Raw genomic sequence first — 22,602 nt, forward strand, 5'->3', positions numbered from 1 at the left:
CAATCTATTTCGATCCAACTTCGAATCGTTCGATTTTTTGTATTCTGCATTTCGATCGTAGTTCCGTTTTTCTAAGTTGCAAATTAGTTGGCGGAAAAATATTTTCTTTTTATTTTTTCATTAATTTATAACAGAATTTTAACAAAAATGTAAGTAAAACTTGTTAATAAACGTAGAAGGCTTGATGATGATTGTTTTTTATATGTTTCCAGGTCAAAAACAACATGTCGATGTCGAAGTCCTTGGACGTATTTGCCCCGCAAAAGTATCTAACACATACTTGAAAGCATCCTTGTTAAGTCGAGTGTTTTTTTTTTGAACCTAAATAAGAGAATAAGTCTTTAAACTTTACCTCTTTTAAGTTCAATTTCTTACAATTCGTCACTCATCTCAAATGGATTACACAAATGTCGCAATATTTGCCTTTCCATTCTCTTCTGGCCATTTTCGTATGCGTTACTTTCCAACTCCACAAATATGCCGCGGCTATTGATTCCATTATAATAGACAGCTAAAATTTGTGTCTGTTCGTTGGGCCAGTTATATGCCAAAGCAAGCTGCCGGCGTAGAGGAAGGTGAAGCGAAAACGTAAACAATCATTGCGGAAGGAATAAATAAACCTTTATAAAGTATTTTAGGCCACTGCAATGAAATTAGCATCCTTAAATTCAGAAAATGTCAACTATATTCGTGCAGGAATCCGTTTTAACAAAACTTGGTGGCCACGGCAGGGAATTGGCCAAAAGAACGACAAAAACACACTTACAATTATGAAAGCACTTCACTCAAAAGAATATAACACTACGGCAATATATTCTATTGCTTTTTTTTTGTACAAAATGGCGTGGATAATAAAATATAAACGTTTTTCAGTGTTTTTTACAAATTTGCTTTAATTTATTTTGTTCCAATGTTCAAACATTCCGTACCAACAGATGATTTCGAAAAATCATTTGCTCTTCCTCTTCTCTTTACGATTCCGTCGTAATGCAGAATACCAAACTTCGATTAAAGCGGAGCGGAGAACGGGAACGTAATCGAAATGCAGAATAGGGGTGATAAATTTTATTTAATCTTTGATCAAAAAGGAAAAATGGTGTTATGTGGAAAATAAGTTTGCCTTAAAAAATGTAATGTAAGGCGCCATAACCTCCGAAGAGATTTTAAGCCGGGCTTCTCTTCCAATTGCCGTCGTGCGCCTTTTTAATTTTTCCTACAAATTGGTGGGACGGGACCTACTTGTTTTATGCAGACTCCGAACGGCATCTGCGAAGCAGATGAGTTTTCACTAAGAGCTTTTCATGGCAGAAATACACTCGGAGTGCTTGCCAAACACTGCCGAGGGGCGGCCCCACTTAGAAAAATTTTCTTATAATTGAAAAACCTTATTTCTAAAATTTTGATGTTGCTTTGCCCGGGGTGTGAACCCAGGCATTCGGTGTGGTAGGCGGAGCACGCTACCATCACACCGCGGTGACCGCCAGTTTGCTTTAATAAGCTTAAAAAGAAAGGTCTTGTTTGTATTTTACATCAATGTGGCCTGTAATCCATTAGAAGCTATTTCAAAATGTACGTTTAGTGTACGACTAGTATGGAAATGTGCAATATGATTCTTCATTAGAATTTTCGTTGGAAATTATCAATGGGAGATTTAGATTAAAAGGTAATATTTTTACATTTGTTATTTGCATCCCAATAGAGCGGGCTTCATTTTGCCGACTTCTTGGATGTTTTCTGCATGGATACCCTTTAGCAAAAAAAGCTGTACCACAGTACTGGCATCTTGAATTTTTTGTAGGTCTTTACCGGTCCCGTTTTGGGGAAGAAATTAGGTGACAAATAGTTTAAGGAGTTAATATTATTCCACTTCCGAAAGGCAACTACGTCTATATTCATCATCAAAAACTAGGGCATGCTTTTACCAAAAAAAAAAAAAAGAAGAAATTAATAGTGTTTGGGGGGTTATATCATTTCACTTTTGAAAAGTAATACCATGTCGGAAGAACTACCTATAACCATTTTTTTTAGAACGCCAAAATGTAAACGATTAGAAAGCGTTTTTTGTGTAAAAAAAAATACGGTAAATAATATTTCTTAGTTTTGAAAGAAAAAACATGTCACAAGACGATTTATGTTACATACTAGAAAAAAAAGCACTTGCATAGTTACATACTAAATAATTATTGGTTATTAATATTAACTGCAGCTGTTGCTGTCAATGGTCGCTGATGCATATTAATAGGCATTTCATTATTGATAAGCACTGCCGTTGCTATCGGATGCATTAGCTCTATATAATAATCGGGTATAAATGAATGCTCACTTTTGCCTTTTATACATTCATATGTAATTGTACCACGACTAGAGTTAAAGTAAAACTCAAAAACGGTATAAGGACAATTTAAGTCAGCCATTAAAGAACGTACGCGTACCAAAAAGTCAATTAGAAATGTGGCACAAACGTTAGGAGTCCAACAATTCTGAAATATGCACATACAAATTATTAGGAATAAAAATAAGGAATTGTTAAATATTAAAATACCTACCATTCCTTGTTTTGGCAGTGAGCGAACCTCAGTATGTTCGATGCGATCAACCATTCCTTGGTCATTTCTCATTCCTACATAAATATCTTTTATTCCAACCAAAAACGATTGGCACCACCAATTACGCGTTTTGTGACGATTGTATGATTGGAGCTGCGATTTATTTAAGGTTCCTTGGCGTACTTTTAGTTCAATGAATTTTAAATTTTCCAAACTGGTTGCATTTTCGCCGTCACTGCAAATGACAAAAACAAGTGTGCAATTAATTTAATTTATTTATTATTACGGCTGTTTAGGCATAAAACTTAAACTACTTAATACAATTACTTAGTTCTATTGAATATGCTGTCGGAATGCCAAGTGATTCCGATCAGCATATTTATTAGCGTGGCAAACGGACGAGTCTGGGAGCCACTCTTTTAAGGTAGGTTAGAAAGGACGCATTTCCAATCCTCCAGTGCTCCCAGCATAAGGTAACAAAATTTGGAACATATATTTTTCAAACATATTGGAATTTTAAGCTGCCGGAATGTATTAGTCTCCGATCAGAACAGCTCAACATATAATGGGAGGTTGAAAAGGACGTGTTTCCGATCCACCCTGTTCCCACTTTTGTTTGACTTAATTTTCGTTACACATCATATAATGTTATTGCTATATTAATGCTTTCGGAATGCAGCAACAGCAAATATCGGCTGAAAGTATCGAACTCCAGCAAAATTAGTTGTTGGAACGGTCGGGAGTTACCGATTTTCTTTTCCTTATGGCCGGATGCATTGTATTTTGCTGATTCCCCTATTAGCATTCCCTTCTCGCGCTTCAGTACCGTGTGGGCCACATTAAACCTTCAGGCCATCCCTCCCTTCCCACCCCCAAGTTCCATGAAGAGCTTGGGGTCGCCAGAGCCTCGTCTGTTAGTGAAACAGGATTCGCCGCGGATAGATGAGGTCGACAATTGGGTTTGGAGAAGCTATATATTGCGCTGGCAACCTGAAGGGTTGCGCTACACAGCCCTTGAATCTGGTATTTTAGTCGCCTATTACGACAGGCATATCTACCGCGGGTATATTCTGACCCCCTAACCCGTTGGGTGGGGGGAGGGTGGGGGGGGGGGGGCGCCCGGTGAACCACGCTATTAATATGCAATATCCTATCCTTGCAGGAGAAGAAAGCACAATACCAAGGGAGACACCCTGGCTGTTGTTGTTGTAGCAAGTGCTCCGCTCCATCTAATAAGTGCGACCGATCACAAATTGTCATCAATATCCTCTAACGGGAGTCCAAAGAAACTTCCTGTTTCAACAGGGGTGGAGAGCGGGGTGTTAGAGGCGTTGGTTCCACATTACAATTAAAGTAATGGTTGGTGTCATGTGGGGACACATTACAAGCAGGACAATGTTTTGTATGTCGGGGTTGATTCTGGATAGGTAAGAGTTTAACCTGTTACGTTATCCAGCTCGAAGTTGAGCTAGAGTGCCTCGCGTTTCCTTGGGGAGTGTGCGTTCCTCTACCGCAAGTTTTGGGTATTGTTCTTTGAGTACTGGATTCACCGGGCAATTCCTGGCATAAAGGTCCGACGCCTGTTTGTGGAGTTCACTGAAGACCTACTTGTGTTTTTTGGCTTGATACGGCTAGGTTCTTAGGTGCCGTATTTCCTCATAATGCTTAAGGAGATGACTCCTTAAGCCCCTGGGCGGTGTTGGCTCATCAATCAGATGTGTGTTGGGATGCCCAGGTTTCTGGGTATTCAACAGGAACTGTTTGGTTAGCATCTCATTTCTCTCCCTGATGGGAACTATTCTCGTCTCATTATGTAGATGGTGTTCTGGGGACATAAGACAGCCCGTTGCGGTTCTGAGAGCAGTATTTTGGCAGGCCTGTAGCTTCTTCCAGTGAGTAGTTTTTAGGCTTGGCGACCATATAGGGGACGCGTGGCATGCAATCGGCTGGCCAATTTCTTTGTAAGTGCTAATGAGCGTTTCTCTGTCTTTTCCCCAAGTACTGCCAGCAAGAGATTTGAGGATGTTATTACGGCTCTGGATTTTCGGTACAATTTCGGCTGCATGCTCACCAAAATGTAGATCCTGATCGAACGTCACACCCAAGATTTTGGGGTGTAGGACAGTCGGTAGCGTAGTGCCATCGACGTGGATGTTCAAAATGGTCGACATTTGGAACGTCCATGTTGTAAATAAGGTCGCGGAGGATCTAGGCAGTGATAATGCCAGGTTTCGCAAGGCGAAATAACTGGAGAGATCAGGAGGTAGTCGTTTATTCTGTTGCAAAGCTTATTGATCTGTGGGCCTGGACCGGTAGCCATTATTGTGCAGTCTTCAGCGTAGCAAACGATAGTTGTTGTTGTTGTTGTTGTAGCAATAAGGTTGCTCCCCGAAGGCTTTGGGGAGTGTTATCGATGTGATGGTCCTTTGCCGGATACAAATCCGGTACGCTCCGGTACCATATCACCATTACCACTCCTTCTGGTGGCGAAGGTAGCTTTGATATGTAGAAGTTAAACAAAAGCAGGGATATGAAACCACCTTGCGGCACCCCTTATTTAATTGATTTTGATGTTTCGTTTCTAAATTGCACCGGTGCCTACCGACCACCCAGATAATTTGAGGTCCACCTTTTAAGACCCTGGCCCTACTTTGCTCTGGATGCTGTAACAGGTTAAAATCTTACTTATACAGAATCAATCCCGACATACGTAATGTATGTCCTGAATGCGACGTGTCCCCACATGACACTAGCCATCTTTTCAATTGTAATGTGGAACCTACGCCTCTTAACACCAATCTCTTCGCTTCTCAAGGCAGTCGGTTCTATGTACCGGAGCGAATCGGGATTTTTCCCGACCAAGGACTGTCATTTCAGTGTGACCCCATTTAATTTGTTTCGTCCCTCCCACAAATTGTCATCCGCCCAGCAGCTCCTTGCAGCAGGACTGTTCCATATTCTCTTACTCCGGGAAGGCATCGAATCCAATCCGGGTCCGTCTCCTGACCCCGGGCCTGAGAAATGGTTTTGCTGCATCTGCCGGAAAAGAATCTTTTTAGGACGGTCATACTCTGTTCAGTGTGCCTCGTGCAAGGGATGGTTGCATCGGACAGGTTGTTCTGGGCTTGATCCCAAAACCCGACGTCCACGTAACTTTTATAAATCTTTTGTGGCTCCTTGCTGTTCACGCCCAAGGGCGTCCCGTAGTCTACGTCTAAGCGCCCCCCCCCCCCCCCCCCCCCACTACCTTCCAGCAGCCCCGCTGCTCAGCAAGCCACAACAAGTACCCGCTGCTGCTCGCGCCCTACGGCGCCAACAACTCAAACAGCTGCTACCACTCATAATTACAATCTTCGTTGTAGAGTCGGAAGCAATGCTGAGCAGCAGCCCCTGCCCCCGTCTTCTCCCCCCTCTTTTCCGGCAGCAATCGTGTAGGTCAGGGAATAAGACTCTTAGTCCCTACCTCCGTTTGCACCGTCTGCCAGCACAGAATATATAGGTTTGCGACATCTGCTCAATGCAGCTCCTGCCTTGGGTGGTGTCACTTTCCTAGATGTTCTGGTCTCCGCGACGGCAACCCCTCGACGGGTTTCATCGCGCCATGTTGCCAGGTCGCAAACCCAAATCATCCGGGTACTCCAATGCTTGCCCAAGGGCGCCCAGTCCCAAGGCCACAACAGCAATTGCGTCCTGGCCTTCCCCAACCCAGACGTAGTCACCCGTCACTTACCCCCAGAGTGGCGACGTCTCCCCTTATGCACTTCAGAATTCTGCAGTTAAACTGTAATGGACTAACTGGGAAGATTATGGAGATAGTCGATTTCATGAAGCGGCACAACATCCGCATTGCTGCGATTCAAGAGACTAAACTCACAGTAAAATCTGCATTGCAGACCTGCTCTGGGTATAACGTCCACAGGAAAGACCGCGAACTTGCGGGCGGACAGTAGGGGTGAGATGTTGGCGGATCAAATAGAAGAAACGACGTTCTGCACAATAAACGGAGACGCCCCCACACGTATGGTAGGAAGCTGTCACAGCTCGCCAGATATCTCAATCGTGAGCGCAGAACTCGTAAACTGCGTCAACTGGCAGCCGATGGTAACATTGACATCCGACCACCTGCCCATACTTATTTCGCTTGAGCGTAACGCCGACTTCATCGTCACTGAAAAACGCACTTTCATAAACTTCAAAAAAGAAAAGTGGGAAGAATATAAATCCTTTACAGACAGCCGCCTAGCTGCCCTCCCTATCCCGACTGATGCCCGCCAAGGGGAGCGTGCCTTCCGTAAGGTCACTAAATCCGCCTCGGCACATTTCATTCCCGCCGGGAGAATTCCCGAAATCCGGCCCCACTTTCCGGCGGAGGCCGCAAACTTAGCGAGAGAACGTGACCTTATAAGACAGCTTGACCCAGGCGACCCCCAAATAAGGGATATAAACCAACGCATCAGATTGCTTGTAGATGAACACAAGCGGGCGAAATGGGAGGAGCACCTAAGAGGTTGTAACCTCTCTACCGGTGTGGGTAAACTTTGGTCCACCGTAAAGTCCCTATCGAATCCGACTAAGCACAAAGACAAAGTTTCCATCGCCTTTGGCGACAAAGTGCTGTCGGACGCGAAAAAATGCGTGAGCGCTTTCTGCCGACAATATATAATGCATCCTACGGTCGACAAAGATAGACGGAGAGCCAATAGACGCGCACATAAACACAAATTCAGCGCGTCACCAATCACCATCACCGCTAAAGAGGTTGAGGACGCCATTGGTCGTGCTAAACCATCCATAGCAGTGGGCCCAGACGGCATAGCCATGCCGATGCTTAAAAACCTAGGGAAAGAGGGGTTCAAATATTTAGCACATGTCTTCAATCTGTCTCTTTCCACCTTTGTCATACCTGAGAAATTGAAAATGGCCAAGGTGGTCCCGCTACTAAAGCCTGGGAAACCAGCTAACATAGGTGAGTCGTATCGTCCGATATCTCTCCTATCGCCAGTGGCAAAGACGGCATTGCTACAACAACAGCAACAACAACACCAATCTCCCTATGGTCCGCCCCTGTTGAAAGAGCCAGTACCTTAAACTCCCGTTACGGGACTTTGATGACGATTTGTGAGTGGTCGTGTCCATTGAATGCGGCGAAGCACTGTTAATATAACAACAACAACAACGATTTTTTTCAGTTGATGCGCACTAAAAGGAAGGTAGAAAGGGTGCTTCACGTTAGCACTGTCAACTCCAACCATCTTTGGGGTAAGGTGCGCTGAGTTGACTTGGAGGTTCAATGTTGCGAACTCAACTTGAGCTTACGACGGACGACAAAGTATATGAAAGTGATAGTGACAGATTTTACCGGATTTAAATAGTGGACAACATGCTTATTTTTCCAGCACTGTCAAAAACCTCAGGCGAATAAGCGGAACGTAAAATACTCTCAGAATCGTAGCAACTGCTTAAAAAGAGCGTTTGCTAAAATCGGTTCAAACTTTCCAGGTTTTTTTTGATAATCAAGTGAGCCTATTACGTCAAATATATTTACTTACAGTAAAATTGGTTGCTCGCTTATGACACCATCCATTTCAGCTCCATATAGTACTTCTATACCTCCCAGTTTCGTTTTGAAGACGCAGGAAAATTCGCTACATTCATCAACAGGTTCACTAGTGTCTGGTTCGAGAAATGGTGAAGCTATAATTTGAAAAGATTAATATCCATACAGGCAATAAATCATTCGCATAGTACATACTTGCCATACAATATTGCTCAAATTTGAATCCATACGAACAAAATATACGCTGTTGTTCGGTCTCCTGGGCTCTTTGAATTTTATTATGATCAGTATCACGTTTATGCATATAGAATGTGCCATTGAAATGTGTTACCACAATAGACCAATCATCACGCATCTCATATGGCGTACACATTAGCAAACGTAACAGCCCACGCCAGCATACAAATTCAGCGTTGAGACACCGTTGAGATAGATCTCCAACCGATGATGACTTTGTAAGTCGTTCAATGTTATCAAAAATGAATTTAAATAAATGCTCCAATCCTTCGTCGTGAGCAGATTCAGGTTTTCTAATAACTTTTTCCATACCCTCGTTGAGATCAAGTGGAAATTTCTTGGCTGGCGGTGGTTTGTAGTACCGTAATTGTGAGGCAGATGGTTCATATTCACGCAAAATACCACCAACTACACTAAAATACCCTAGTGGTCGGGGTTTTTCGAAAGGTGGAAATGGCAAAACTTCGCCACGATCAGGACGAACACGTAAGCCGGTATTCAATTTTTGAAACATTTTCTATGGCTAAACGGAAAAACGCATTACATGAAGATTTGCCAGTAGTTAGTAGGTATAGGATTCTAGGTTGACAATTTTACCCAAGTTACAAGTTGTTTGGTATCGTGAAATTTATGAAGGCGAAAAGGCAGCTTTGCGGAAAAACTAAACATTCGTTAAGCTGCAGACATTGGTGCGTTATCGGTAACCGTATCGGTTATATAGCTGGAGACCTTGGTGCTTTATCGGTAACCGTATCGGTAATCTTTTAACAGCTGATTCGACCAACCTTATGAGAATCAATGCAATCGATATATCGAAATAGGGCCGTTCCATTGGTTTATCGAGCTCTGGCTCAAATCTCATTGGAACGATCTGGATCAACTTTATGAGAACTGGCAGCACTAATATAAAACATCTGTTTTGTTGAAAATAAGAAGAAACGTACACAAAATTTTAAGATACTGATAGAATTATTAACATTTAAATAGTTTCGCACGTAAGCAAACTATTTATTTTCCTTACATCATCTTCAAGTTGTTTACTCTTTCAGTGTTTTTGCTTTTAAATATGGCGAATTCTTTTATGTATACACAAATGTACACATATTTAGTTCAGTGCTACAATGGCTCAACTATATGGTTGGCTCATCTCACCAGCTGATTTTATTTTTTCATTTAACTGTAGTAGAGATTGTCAGAAGGAGATGGCAAACTTAAAATGAAACCAACGAATTTACAACATTTTCTTACTACATACAAATGCTGCTAAGTTTTATGATTTCATTCCATTCCATTCGTCTAACAGCAACACTCTGATTTTGGCAATGTGAACAAATGTATGTTGTTGCTGTAGAGATGAACCAACCATATAGTTGAGCCATGAGTGCTACCAACTCAAAAAACGAACAGAACTGCTATACGGATCAGAAATTGAACCAGATAAATATCAGGATCACAACATTGTTGTTGCATTTGCATGTTAAATTTCTATCCGTATCTCGCTTAAGTCTCAATGGAACGTAACTAAGGATATCGGTAACCTTATAACAGCTGATTCGACCAACCTTATTGGAATCAACACAAATCACACACACAAGATTACGTATTGCGCATTTAAACAAAAGATCAGTTGTTTTTTATGGGCAATTTTACGTTTTTTCTTTTAGCTCTTGTTTTTTTCTCTCTTTCTTTCATTCGCTCACGAAGAAATTTTGAACTTGTGAATGCGTAATCTTCTGCTTGACATGTGTGGGGAATCAATGTAATCGATTACTGGTGCCTAATCGTAACGCTAAGGTCGTAACCGTATCGTAGCCAACCAATTGGTTTTTGGTTTCTCGCCATATACATAACCTAAAAATATTTGAGTTGGTAAATTTAATAACTTTTTGTAGATTTTATTCATTGTTTTGGATACGTTATGACTAAGAGACTTATTTTTTGTGGAATATTATTGTAATTTTTTGCGTTTTCCTATTTTTATGAAATTTTCACGATTTTTAGGTTAAGGCACCATTAATCGATAACAATGTATCGTATAGGGTTACGTTAGGGATACGACTACAGCGATACGACAAACGGCTTTTAGTAGTAGTGATGGTACTAAAAGCCAAGATGACCTAAAAGCAACGATGATCTAAACGCACTGACAAAGATGACTTGATACGAAACTCATTTTTTGCGCTCTCATGAGAGATTTATCTCAAATTTGTGCTGGCAACAATCACAGATAAATCCCTCGCGCCAGCTGAACCTGGTGCCAGAACAAAAAATGTGCCAGCTAAAACGAAAAACGGGCCAAAATTTTCGGTAAATTTTTGTTTGACCCACAACTGTAGAAATGCGTTCAAATATTATGGGAAAAAAGATAAAAATACTTGTTTTAGTGTAAATAGTTCGAAGGCGGGGGGTAAATATTATTTCCAATTCAAAAGTTATAACTAAAAACAGGTTTTGTAAATATGAAAACCCGACGCAACCAGTCCATTTTGATCACAGAACCTGGAACGTCAGACATGTAAGATAAGCCCTATCCACTAAATGATGTTAACTATTATATCCTAGGTCCCATTTAGTCAAATTTCAAAAGATTATTTGGTTTTCACTGTGAGTTAAATGCGTTACAATATTTGACTAATTAATTTAATCAAAATGTAATTTTTATTTAATTAAGATTTGTTTATATTTAACTCTAACTAGTCGTATTATTGTAAAATAAGTTTAAAGAAATGAATATTTTTCGACTATCATTTTATTAAATGATTGAAACTATAAAATCGCCGAAATGAATGTCAAAAATCCCCATATTCAGATCTATTAATTTTTATTTGGAGTGCCATCATTGTCAAAAATTTGCATTTTGATAGCGCTTTCTCGAAACAAATAGTTGCAAATCCATTCATCCATGGCACTGAAGACTAAAAGCTTTTGTCGAGTTAAAATAGTACTAGTCAGCTGATATACATTTTTCCTTCGATAATTGGTACTTGTAAACAAATTTTGGAGATTCCAATATATTTTCCTAGAACTAGAAATTTCTAGATGGAGGCGTGCAATTTGGCAGCTAATAATTTAGTTGTGGATTAAAAGAATGTGTTAACGTGGTCTAATGGGTTGTTCGAACTCCATGCAATGGCTCAACTATATGGCTGGCTCATCTCATCAGCCGATTTTATTTTTTTTCATATCACTGGAGTAGGGATTGTCAGACGGAGATGGCAAACTCAAAATGAAACCAACGCATTGACAACATTTTCTTACTACACACAAAAGCTGATAAGTTTTATGTTTTCATTCCATTCCATTCGTCTAACATCCAACATGCTGATTTTGAAAATTGTTCCTATAGAGTTGAGCCATGCTCCAAACAAATTACTTTCATGTTTATCGATAATCGCCAATAATTTCGACTGCGGGTAGCCGGGATGTCAGAACTAACATTCACTTGTTGTCCCGCGAAAAGCAGATAATCGTTAACAAACTTAAAAATATCGGATAGAGAGAAAGCTGAAAAATAACTATTTCCGGTTGATTCCTTGGTTTGCGGTAAATGAAAAAAATACGCTTTGGTGGTAAGGATTTTTAAAATTTATTTTATTGTGTTATAAGCCTCTTACAAATTTCAATTTTAATCCTAATATATCGTCATTGGCATAGCTTTGCATGTAATGAGTAAATTAAGTCCTTACATAAATATTTAAAAATTCATACGTATATCACATATTTCGAGAAATTTACAAGCTTTGCACATAACGGCGCACAAACTTTGCTTTATGTATGCATATAAATCGAATTATAAATAAAATTAATATCGCACTAGCTAAATATGCAACAACCAAAGCAGCACGCTTACGTCTACGCCATCGTTGGAAATCGTGCCATGTTGTGAAGCGATTGCGATATTCATATTTTAATTCGAAATTGCTACGTCGAGGAAATAATGAAAGGTAGAAATCTTCCAACAAATGTCGTATAAGCTCGTTATCCTCCTCATGATCAGGTTCCAAATTGTCATTGATGCAATTGAATTTTCTAATACAATAAAAATGCTTATAAGAAAATGCGTAAATGGAAGGAAATTTATGAGTTACTTACCTAGGATTGCGGCGCATTTTATCAAATCCATTCACTACATCTGAAACATTGGATGTTAACATCATGAAGTTGTTATGTATAGCACGTTTCGGATTTATATTATATTTATATTTGGGGCGAACAGCGAAGTTGGTTTGTAGAGCTTCTGCTAATGGATGACATCTTTCCACTAATTGTCGAGTTATGGTTGGCTGAAAATTTATTTCAACTACTAATGCTAGTTCATATAATATTCATATACAATGAGTCTTCTCAAATCTGAATAAGGAAGTAAAACTAGGCGGCAAGGCGAACTTTATCTATTTAGAACCCAGGAATAACAGCGAAAAGAATGTTTGCTTAGAAAACCATCGTAAAATCAATCTTACCAACAGTCTCTACTTTGGACTAAGTAGAGGATGAAAAGCTATACTCCGCTCTATAAATCTCTTCATACCTCTCCTAATGTATGGATCGTAAACATGGATGATATCCAGAGAAGTTTAGATAGCCCTTGAAGTGTTTGAGAGGAAGTTTATCTGGCCCTATAACTGTTGACATCGGCGTGAGCTTTAAGCAGATATAAACATACACAAATAAAAGCCTAAGGACATAATCGACCCAGAAAGTACTTCTCTTCACAACAATATTTGGAAAGAGAGTACGGTGAAATCTCCACTGAGTTGGGAGAGACACGTGAGGGAGGATTTGCTTGCACATTTCACTATTTGGACGTCAGTTATGGGAGGAAAAACTGGGGTGGCTTGCGAGCAAACGTTCAAAATCGCTTAGGTTAAGTGCTAATTAATGATGATGATGTCATAAGTAAAAAAAATGTCATAAGTAAGATGGTTCAAATTAGAAGCTACTGCATGAATCATATGTCTACGTAAGAAATGCTGCTGGAATAATAAGGCTCCAGCTATATTTTGGTCATGTCATATCAAAACTCATCTGCCTCGCAGATGCCGTTCGGAGTCGGCATGAAACATGTAGGTCCTGTCCCGCCAATTTGTAGGAAAAATTAAAAAAGGAGCAGGACGAAAATTGGAAGAGAAGCTCGGCCTAAAAATCTCTTCGCAGGTTATCGCGCCTTAATGATAATTGCAGGCGGACAGCCTGGCCAGAGAGGCAGCAACGATACGACCTATTGGTCCTGAGCCGTTCCTGCCAGTAGGCCCGCAGGAAACTAGGGGGCATCTATTTGTATTTGTATTTGTATTTATTAGGCAATTCATCCCACACAACAATTTGGCAAAAATTATTTTATAGTGCTAGTCGGTAAAAGGCATAAAATAGGAACAATTTAAACTTGAAACTTAAAGCTAATGACTTTGGCTAAGAAAAGGTTACAATAAATAATATATTTAATAAATAGTAAATAAATAAATAAACGAATGATAGAGTACATTTGCTTAGAAAAAATCAGTATTTTAATTGTCAGGTTATTATAGAAACTTGTTAATTCTTTATTAAGGAGCAGAGCATTGCTTAAAAGCCTAAGTCTAGAAGGGAGCGAGTTCCAAAGACGTATGGAAGTAATGAAGAACTGGCGATCAGATATTAGCTGATGTCTGAAGTGGGTAAGGAGAACAGATCTAGACGACTGGAGAAAATTTAGCCCCCGATACAGATAGTCAGGTTCCTTCATATATATTAATTTATGTAGCGTAGTGAGCGTTTTAAGTTTAATAAGGTTATCGAAAGAAATGTTTAGCAACCTGTAAGCATGATGAGAGACGTAGAAGAAGGGGAAAAGAGGGAAGAACTATGGCGTAATATGCTAGGCCTGAGACAATCTAAGCTACTGTTAGGGGGTTACTGCACAACTCGATACAGGGCATTTATAGGCCTCTCGAAATATAACCTAAGAATCCTAACAGCTATTCTTACAGGACACTGTAGACTCAACAGGCACATGCAAAAGCTGGGTATAATATCGAACAACACATGCCGATTTTGGGATCGATCAGAAGAGACGGCCGACCATATCCTCCTGGAGTGTGATGCAATCTCAAGACGTAGGGTTAAGTTTATGGGCTCACCATGGCCAGAACATTCTCACATCAAATCCCTCAAGCCAGGTGAACTGCTAGGGTTCATCAGAGATGTCGGCTTGGTTGAGGTGTTGTGAAGCAGATGAGGGCACAATAGACCAATGGTCGCAGTGCGATCCTCAATTAATTATCTATCTATCGCGCCTTACATTTATTTATTTATTTTCATTACGGAGCAAAGGTCTAGCAGCAGGGAAATACCTACTACGTTAATTCTCTATTACGCACCAATTACATATGTACATACTTACCACATTTGAGTCCTCATAACGCTCATAAACTAGAGTTGAATATTGTACTGCATCCGCTTTGGGCAAAATCAAAGCTAAATCCCGTGAGCAATTACTTATTACTTCTTCAAAGAAACGCACTGCTGACCAGTCTAATGGCAACGGATACATGCGTGCTAAAAATGTGCGCACCTCACGATCAGACCATGTATGCGAATCATCCGTATCAAAATCGTCAAATACTTGACCCACCGTTAACAGAGTAGTCTCACTCATTAGAAACGAATAATAGATAAAAGCAAATTGTAAATCATTCGCTGAACGAAAACGATTCGAAATTGTCACATCGATCTCTTTGGCAAATTTTCTATGCATTGCATTTATTATATTGCGATCTAATAAGAATCCAACATGTGCCAATACGTTACGTGCTTTAAATCCATAATGGCGATTCAGCAACATATTTGTATGTATCAAGGAATGTGAATAGATATCCTTACTTGTTTCGTTTTTTCTACTCGATGTTAAATTTAGCGTCGTACCGATTGTATCCTTCATTCCAGCGTAACGAAGAGTGTTGGATTGTGTCGAGAGGAAAGTTTTTTGCTGATCGGTGTTAATATTGGACTTTAATTGATTATTATAGTTATCAACAATGCGTCTTAGCTCGGCTAGTGTACTGAGATTCTTATGACGCACCATTGCACGAAAATGTGAACCATTACGTTTTGCTGAATATTTTATATTGCGAAACTTTTTTCTCAATGGAAAATGTCTCACTTCAACAGTTCTAGTGTGCTCATCGACATCATGATGTTCATACATGCGCTGTTCCTCTTCACTTTTTCCGTCATTAGTGGTGCTGCTACAATCACCACCATCATATTGACATTTTGCTATATTACAATGCTGATCACATGCTCCGTCACCAATATAAGTCCATGGGCAATCTTCGGCACAGTCTGGCACCATCCATGCTTGATAGATACGTACACCATCTGACTCAGTGTATAAATCTTCTGGGTAAAGTGGTGCACCCAAAAATATATCATCATTTAAATAGAGAAACCGTTGTGACAATTTTGGTATGTGATGTATAAAGGTTTCAATTGCTGCGCTTGAAAATGTTGGTAGCAACTCGAGCTTTGGTGCAAGTACTTCATGTGGTACAATTGTTACTTTTTCATAGCTCAGATCAATCCAAAATGGTATTTGTCCATTTGTGACGATATAAACATGCCTCACCCATGGGGCAAACTTTTCCAAAGAACGCAGCGAATAGCGTAACTCATTTTTGTCATCGTAACGTGCGGCGTCATATGATGGATTGTAGCGTCGTATCGTTTCTATAAATACAGAATCTGAGCCGTTAACCCAGGTATATACCACATCGATGGGTTCGCAATATGTTCGAATTGTGGTAGCATCATTCCGCTACAGATAATATATAAATAGTGCATAATTCAGTAGGAAGTTTTGCAAGGTGTATTTTTTTACCTGGTTGAACAGCCAAACCACAATTATTAGAACACCTATGATGAGCATCACGCGTCGCCGCCTCAAACGTTTCCAATTATTTCTGAGCATTCGTAACCACTTTGTATGCCCCCGCATGCCTCTCTTTTTAAATGTTGAATCTCAAAACATTTTCGTGTTATTTATGTGTTTATTAAAGTTATTTGTAAGAAATGGTTTCATTTTTCTTGTTTTTTTTTGTGTTCTAAAGCTGTCAGAACAGCTGATTATGGCAGAGTAGAAATGATACTCCAAACGCCAGGTTATTCGTATGTGTTTACACCATTGTTTACTATAGCAAAAATTTTTGAATATAAAGATATTGCATGCGCGAACTTCGGTGGAAAGCAGCGGAGCGTAACAAAATTCTAGTAGGTCACTTTCACCACGCCAAAAACTTTAACAGAATTTTTAACATAATTTAAGCACAGAAATACACTGATTGAAATTTTTGAATATAAAGATATTGCATGCGCGAACTTCGGTGGAAAGCAGCGGAGCGTGACAAAATTCTAGTAGGTCACTTTCACCACGCCAAAAACTTTAACACAATTTTTAACATAATTTAAGCACAGAAATACACTGATTGGAGTTTCGGAAAGTAAAAGTTAAAATTCTGAACACTTTAGCTGAATAAAAAGTGTACAAATAATTATTAAATAACAAATACAGACAGTGGTAGTTTAACAAATTCTGCTGTGGTAAGTGGTGAATGTGACCTACTAGAATTTTGTGAAGCTTGCCTCACACGATTTTTCGTCTATGCAATGTCTCTATGTTATATCGTTTCTGCAAGTTAATAGCTGTCATCCGGTGGCAAAATTCTGAGCCAGATAAATAATTTTGCTTGTAAATGCAACAACAACGATTTGAGCCAGATAAATCCAGATAGAAGTCTGGTTCAATTTAGATAGATAGATAGATAGATAATTAATTGAGGATCGCACTGCGACCATTGGTCTATTGTGCCCTCAACTGCTTCACAACACCTCATCCAAGCCGACATCTCTGATGAACCCTAGCAGTTCACCTGGCTTGAGGGATTTGATGTGAGAATGCTCAGGCCATGGTGAGCCCATAAACTTAGCTCTACGTCTTGAGATTGCATCGCACTCCAAGAGGATATGGTCCGCCGTCTCCGCTGATCGATCACAAAATCGGCATGTGTTGTTTGATATTATACCCAGCCTTTGCATGTGACTGTTCAGTCTACAGAGTCCTGTAAGAATAGCTGTTAGAATTCTTAGGTTATTTTTCGAGAGGCCTATAAATGCCCTGTATCGAGTTGTGCAGTAACCCCCTAACAGTAGCTTAGATTGTCTCAGGCCTGGCATATTACGCCAGTGTTTTTCCCTGTTTTCCTTTTCTTCTGCTAATAGATGCCCCCTAATTTCCTGCGGGCCTACTGGCAGGAACGGCTCAGGACCAATAGGTCGTATCGTTGCTGCCTCTCTGGCCAGGCTGTCCGCCTGCTCGTTTCCCTCGACTCCCCTGTGCCCAGGAACCCAGGCCAACAGTAGTTCATTGTGTGCTCATAGTTGATTCAGCCTTTCCACGCACTCAAGGACTAGTGCTGATTTTATTTCAAATGCCGAGATGGCCTTGAGGGCGGCCTGGCTGTCACTGAGTATGGCAATTTTCTCATTGGAGTATTTTCGCTGAAGGTTCAGGTCCGCGCACTGGCTTATGGCGAATACCTCCGCTTGAAAATTGCTCGGGTATGCTCCCAGGGGTATTGATATCTTGGCTCTGGGTCCAACGACTCCAGATCCAATCCCCTCTGGGGTCTTCGAGCCATCGGTATACCATACTATACTGTTTAGCTGCTGAATGCTCTCAATTCTGTTTTCTTCCCACGTACCCTTGTCTCCCAGTTCTACTTTATATCTTTTCTCATATACTATCTGCCTGAGGATATCATCCCTCGGGAGTTGAGAGATTGGGATCTTCTCTCTCAATTCCTCCATGTTCCGAGACGATATGACTTTACCTTTGCCCGAGTCCTCCTTGACGATATTAAGGAGGGCTCGCTTGGCTGACTGCTCTATCGATAAATGCAGCGGGGTTAGATCGAGGATAGCTTCCAGCGCTGTTGTGGGGCATGTGCGCATAGCTCCCGTGATGCACACGCATGCCAGTCGCTGAAGTTTCGACAGTGCTTGCCTCGTCTTCGCCCGAGTTGTTCTTGATGCCCAGGCTATTGAGCCATATGTTATCATAGGTTTTACTATCATGGTATACATCCATCTTAGCACGTGTGGGCTGCAGCCCCATGATTTGCCTGCTAGACGTTTGCATACCATGATGGACCCCGTGGCCCTAGTCTTCATGGAGTCGAAGTGTTGTTTCCATAAGAGCTTGGTGTCAAACATGATCCCCAAGTATTTCACTGCGGTTCCATATTCTAGTTCCACGCCATCTATTGTTATTGCTCTCAGGGCTGGTAGGACGCACCATTCCCTTGTAATGTTCAATGCTCTTTGTATTATATCACAGAGCGTACTCTCGAATTTACCCCTTGCAATTATGACGATGTCGTCAGCATATCCTTGGCATCTTATGCCACTGTCTGATAGCTTTCGCAGGAGTTCATCCACTACTAGGCTCCACAAAAGGGGTGACAGGACACCTCCCTGGGGGCACCCTCTCGTGGTAATAACCTTAACTGCGCTGCTGCCTACTTGAGCTTCAGCGATTCTTGTAGGGAGTAGATTGTCAATCCATCTCTGGATAGGCAACTGAACTCCTCTTCTCTGCAGTGCTATGTTTACGCTTTCGTGAGATGTGTTGTCAAAGGCACCCTCGATATCAAGGAAAGCGCAAAGCACTGTTTCCCCTGTTTCGAACGCCCTCTGTATTTCAGATGATAACTGGTACAGAGCTGTATCCGTGGACCTACCCGCTCTGTAGGCATGCTGGCTATAATGTAGGGGCCAGCTCTTGAGGGCGTTCGACCTGATTTCTTGGTCTATTATCTTTTCCATTGCCTTCAAGACAAAGGAGGTTAGACTTATTGGTCTGAAGGACTTCGCTTGTGAATAGTCCTTTTTACCTACTTTTGGTATGAATACTACTCTTGCTCTTCTCCACATCGTGGGTATATATCCCAGTGCCAGGCTATCTCTCATGATCCTGGCGAGATGTGGGATGATCTGTGTCCCTTGCTGCATTAGCGCCGGGTAGATGCCATCCACCCCCGGAGATTTGTATTTCTCAAAAGATTCCACTGCCCATCTGACTCTGGCCTCACAAAAGAGGGAGTTTGCTAGTTGCCAGTCTGATGGGGTTGGTCTAACTCTGGGGAACACAGGTTCCGGTACTTGCGGTGAGGCCTCAGGAAAATGCGCTTGCAGCAAGGCCTTTGCTCGCTCTTCCCCCGTTTCGGTATAGTTACCGTCTGGGAGTCTGATTGCTAGGTTTGTCTGTCTCTGCTCTTTAGCTAGGGCCTTGTTTAGCCTCGCCGCTGCAGGCGTGCTGGAAATTCCGTCACAGAAATTCCTAAAACTTTCCCTTTTTGCTTTTCTTATCTCCTTATTGTACTTAGTTAGAATCTGGGTGTATTCCTCCCAGTTGCCGGTTCTCCTTGCCTCGTTAAAGAGTTTCCTGACTTTCCTCCTTAGCAACGTCAAGTCATAAGACCACCAGGGGGTTGCCTTCTTACCTTTAATCAAGCAGACCCGGCAACTGGAGTTATAGGCATCTATCATTATTTGATTTGCCCTTTCCACCCTGCTCTCTAACTCGGTACAATTGGTACTTCTGCCTTTACTCTTAAGGCTATCTATGTTAGCTTCTATAATACTTTTGTAGCTGTCCCAGTCTGTTTTCCTGGGATTTCTTCTAGGGTTGGTTTGCCCCGACATAGCGCCCAGCTCAAACCTTATGATTCTATGGTCCGAAAGGGAGGGTTCTTCTGAGACCCTCCATCTCGAGATCATATTCTCAGTTAGGTTGTTGCCGAGCGTTATATCAAGGACTTCTGCCCTAGCTCTCGTAACAAACGTCGGTTTACTCCCGACGTTGTATATGCTTAAATCATTACTGGCTATATATTCTAGCAAACACTCACCCCTTTGGTTGGTATCACTGCTGCCCCATTCCGTATTGTGGGAGTTAGCATCGCTTCCTATGATTAGAGGAAGTTTCGCTCTTCTGCAGTAAGCTACCAGCTTCTGTACGTTATCTGGGGGGACCATGTTGTCGTCCCCCGGGAAGTAGGCTGCGGCTAGCACAATGCTGGAGTCTTCACCATTGACTTCCGCATCTATTTGTACCGCCACCAGATCTCGACTTAAAAACTCTGTAATGCAAAAATAGTTAATATCTGCTTTAAGCATTACACATGCTCTAGGTCTCTGCTGGGAGAGATCCCAAATTACTCTACTGTTACTTACATTAAGGCCCCTCACCTGTCCCTTGTATGCCCAAGGTTCCTGTATGAGGGCTATGCCCAGATCATCCGAGGCAAACCTCCTCGCCAGTACATCCGAAGCTGCAATGGCGTGGTGGAGGTTGATCTGGGCTATCTGTATGCTTAAGCCGGTCATTTTGGTCCGGCCGGCCTCATCGGGTCGTCGTAATCCGACAGCCCGCTTTCGCTGTCCTCCCCTTGTCCAGTGCCAGCTCTTGGAGGTCCAAGCCCTCAATGAGCTCCTGTGTGGTGGGTATTTGTTGTTCCGTTTGTTCCGCGGCCTCATCGCTATTACTCGCTGCGGTACGAGAGTTTGTAGTCACACGAGCCTTGATGGTGTCGGTGCTCGCATCTGACATGTCCTCGTCCGACATCTTGCCTATGTCGGCGTCCTCGACCGCCTTGTCTTCCTGCCGCTCACTATTCCCTGGTAGCTTCTGCCTCCAGGGTCTTACTTGGATCAAGCCGTACCTGTAGTGCAGCTTGAATCCATTCCTACGTGTGAGCTGGTAGGATTCTTCATCAATGCCCACGTCGAGACGTAGGCCCGTTTCTTCCGCGCTGCTATTTATAACGCGCCACGTCTGCGTCTTAAGGCCCTCGTTCTGGTTAGCGAGGAGCCGGATCGCAAATTCTCTGGGGCGGTCCGCACTCCTGGGGAGGAACATTGTCACGTTATGCGTGGGCGGTATGTCATCCCCGCGCCTTGTGCATAATTGTGCCCCTGTCCACGCCTCGAGTGTTGGCACTACTTCCTCGAGCCACTTTGCGGGTTTCTCGTCCTCGCAATCAACGAGGAGGAGCCCTGCTCGGAAGTACACCCCGCAAAATACTAGAGCATGCCCACACCCCCTGAACACTCCATCCATAATTAGCTCCTGGAGATTTGTCAGGTCCTCCTGACTTAGGGCATCCGCCGGGTAGTTCCTGGGCAGCACAGCCACTCGGGTACCCCTGAGGGCATCCGAGTAGCTCTGCTGTCTTGGTGCTACTTCAGCGGGTCTCCCAGTCGCCCTGTTCAAATTCTCCCGGCGCATGGTTGCCGTGTTCTGCGGAGCATGGGCCCGTTGCCTCTTTGAGCTGGGAGTTTCTTCCGGTGTGATCTGCCCGATCCTACGCTTACCAGCGGGAGCGGGTGTATGCTGGCCAGCTGCCGCTGGCTGTTCTTTACTTCCGACTCTGTTTCTCCGTTCGGCGGTCGCTGTACTGTTCTCGTGGGCTGGTTTATGCCTGTGCTCGTCTGCCCTAGCTCTTGCTTCCCTGGGCGACAGGCCCTCCTCAAGGTATCGGAGATACCATTTTGTACCAGAACCACTTAGTCCCAGGCGCCATTTATCTGTAAGCGATCCTGGTCTGCCCGGTGGTGGTAGTGCAGGTTGCCTGCCCCTGTTATGCCTTCTGTTGGGCCGCTTCCACTCTTCCCGGTTTCGCTCGGTGTCGCTCCCTTTCTGGGACCTGTCGCAGCTGCCTTGTGAGCTGCTTCCAGAATCCTGCCTCGACGGTGAGCGCCCATGTTTACTTGGCTCCCTAGAGGGCCTGTTATGGTTGCTTTTGCTACCTTCGCTCATTTGTATAGAGGTACCGTCGGAGCTACGCCTAGTTGGTGTACCTCTTTCCTCGGGGGGCCCGCGCTGCTCTATGGTGGTACTGGGCCCTCCATGGTTCGCGGGTTTGTTCCTGGACGCCTGCCCCTCCTGCTCCCCTTTTTTGATGCTCTTCTGGCCCGCGTTGCTTTCCTTGGGTTTCTGTATTGCCTTTAGGGTTTGCGGGTTTAAGACCCGGTTCTCTGCGCACTCCAGCGCTGGTGGAGGGAGATTCATCGTCCCTCATATGCTCTAAAAAGAGCATTGCCTCCTCTCTAGAGAGGCTGTCCAGGAATTTCCTGGAGTATCTGCGTGGCCTGCTACTGCTTTGCCCGCTGCTCTTATTGGAGCCCGTTTTCTTTGTTGCGTTGCTGTTGTTGTTTGTTTTTTTGTTC

The 22,602-nt window shown here is 42.5% G+C and overlaps 2 protein-coding genes across 3 annotated transcripts; both read right to left on the minus strand.

Moving 5' to 3' along the window:
* Positions 1-1,068: 1,068 nt before the first annotated feature.
* Positions 1,069-9,045, minus strand: cuff (cutoff). 2 transcript variants are annotated; one of them, XM_067775156.1, is made up of 5 exons: positions 8,938-9,045; positions 8,299-8,863; positions 8,096-8,240; positions 2,547-2,781; positions 1,069-2,480 (listed from the first exon to the last, which is right to left on the minus strand). In XM_067775156.1, the coding sequence occupies exons 2-5, from the start codon at positions 8,852-8,854 to the stop codon at positions 2,181-2,183; spliced, it is 1,236 nt and encodes a 411-aa protein (XP_067631257.1). In that variant the 5' UTR covers positions 8,855-8,863; positions 8,938-9,045; the 3' UTR covers positions 1,069-2,180. The 2 variants fall into 2 exon arrangements, with proteins under 2 accessions (XP_067631257.1, XP_067631256.1); XM_067775155.1 differs by having other exon boundaries at positions 8,299-9,029.
* A 2,857-nt stretch (positions 9,046-11,902) lies between these two features.
* Positions 11,903-16,467, minus strand: Gnptab (N-acetylglucosamine-1-phosphate transferase subunits alpha and beta). Its single transcript, XM_067778031.1, has 4 exons — positions 16,196-16,467; positions 14,720-16,132; positions 12,433-12,623; positions 11,903-12,369 (listed from the first exon to the last, which is right to left on the minus strand). The coding sequence occupies exons 1-4, from the start codon at positions 16,310-16,312 to the stop codon at positions 12,072-12,074; spliced, it is 2,019 nt and encodes a 672-aa protein (XP_067634132.1). The 5' UTR covers positions 16,313-16,467; the 3' UTR covers positions 11,903-12,071.
* Between the last annotated feature and the right edge of the window lie 6,135 nt (positions 16,468-22,602).

Source organism: Eurosta solidaginis, chromosome 3 (genome assembly GCF_040869045.1).
Source record: "Eurosta solidaginis isolate ZX-2024a chromosome 3, ASM4086904v1, whole genome shotgun sequence".
Taxonomy (NCBI): Eukaryota; Metazoa; Arthropoda; class Insecta; order Diptera; family Tephritidae; genus Eurosta; species Eurosta solidaginis.

Excerpts from the sequence above, each read along its gene's own strand:
- cuff (XM_067775156.1), bottom strand. The coding sequence starts at position 8,854 with ATGTTTCAAAAATTGAATACCGGCTTACGTGTTCGTCCTGATCGTGGC. Across the intron at positions 2,782-8,095 it reads AGCGAGCAACCAATTTTACT|TGACGGCGAAAATGCAACCA; the intron begins GTAAGTAAATAT and ends TGTCATTTGCAG. Across the intron at positions 2,481-2,546 it reads CACTGCCAAAACAAGGAATG|AATTGTTGGACTCCTAACGT; the intron begins GTAGGTATTTTA and ends TGCATATTTCAG.
- Gnptab (XM_067778031.1), bottom strand. The coding sequence starts at position 16,312 with ATGCGGGGGCATACAAAGTGGTTACGAATGCTCAGAAATAATTGGAAA. Across the intron at positions 16,133-16,195 it reads TGGTTTGGCTGTTCAACCAG|CGGAATGATGCTACCACAAT; the intron begins GTAAAAAAATAC and ends TATTATCTGTAG. Across the intron at positions 12,370-12,432 it reads AAAATGCGCCGCAATCCTAG|AAAATTCAATTGCATCAATG; the intron begins GTAAGTAACTCA and ends TTATTGTATTAG.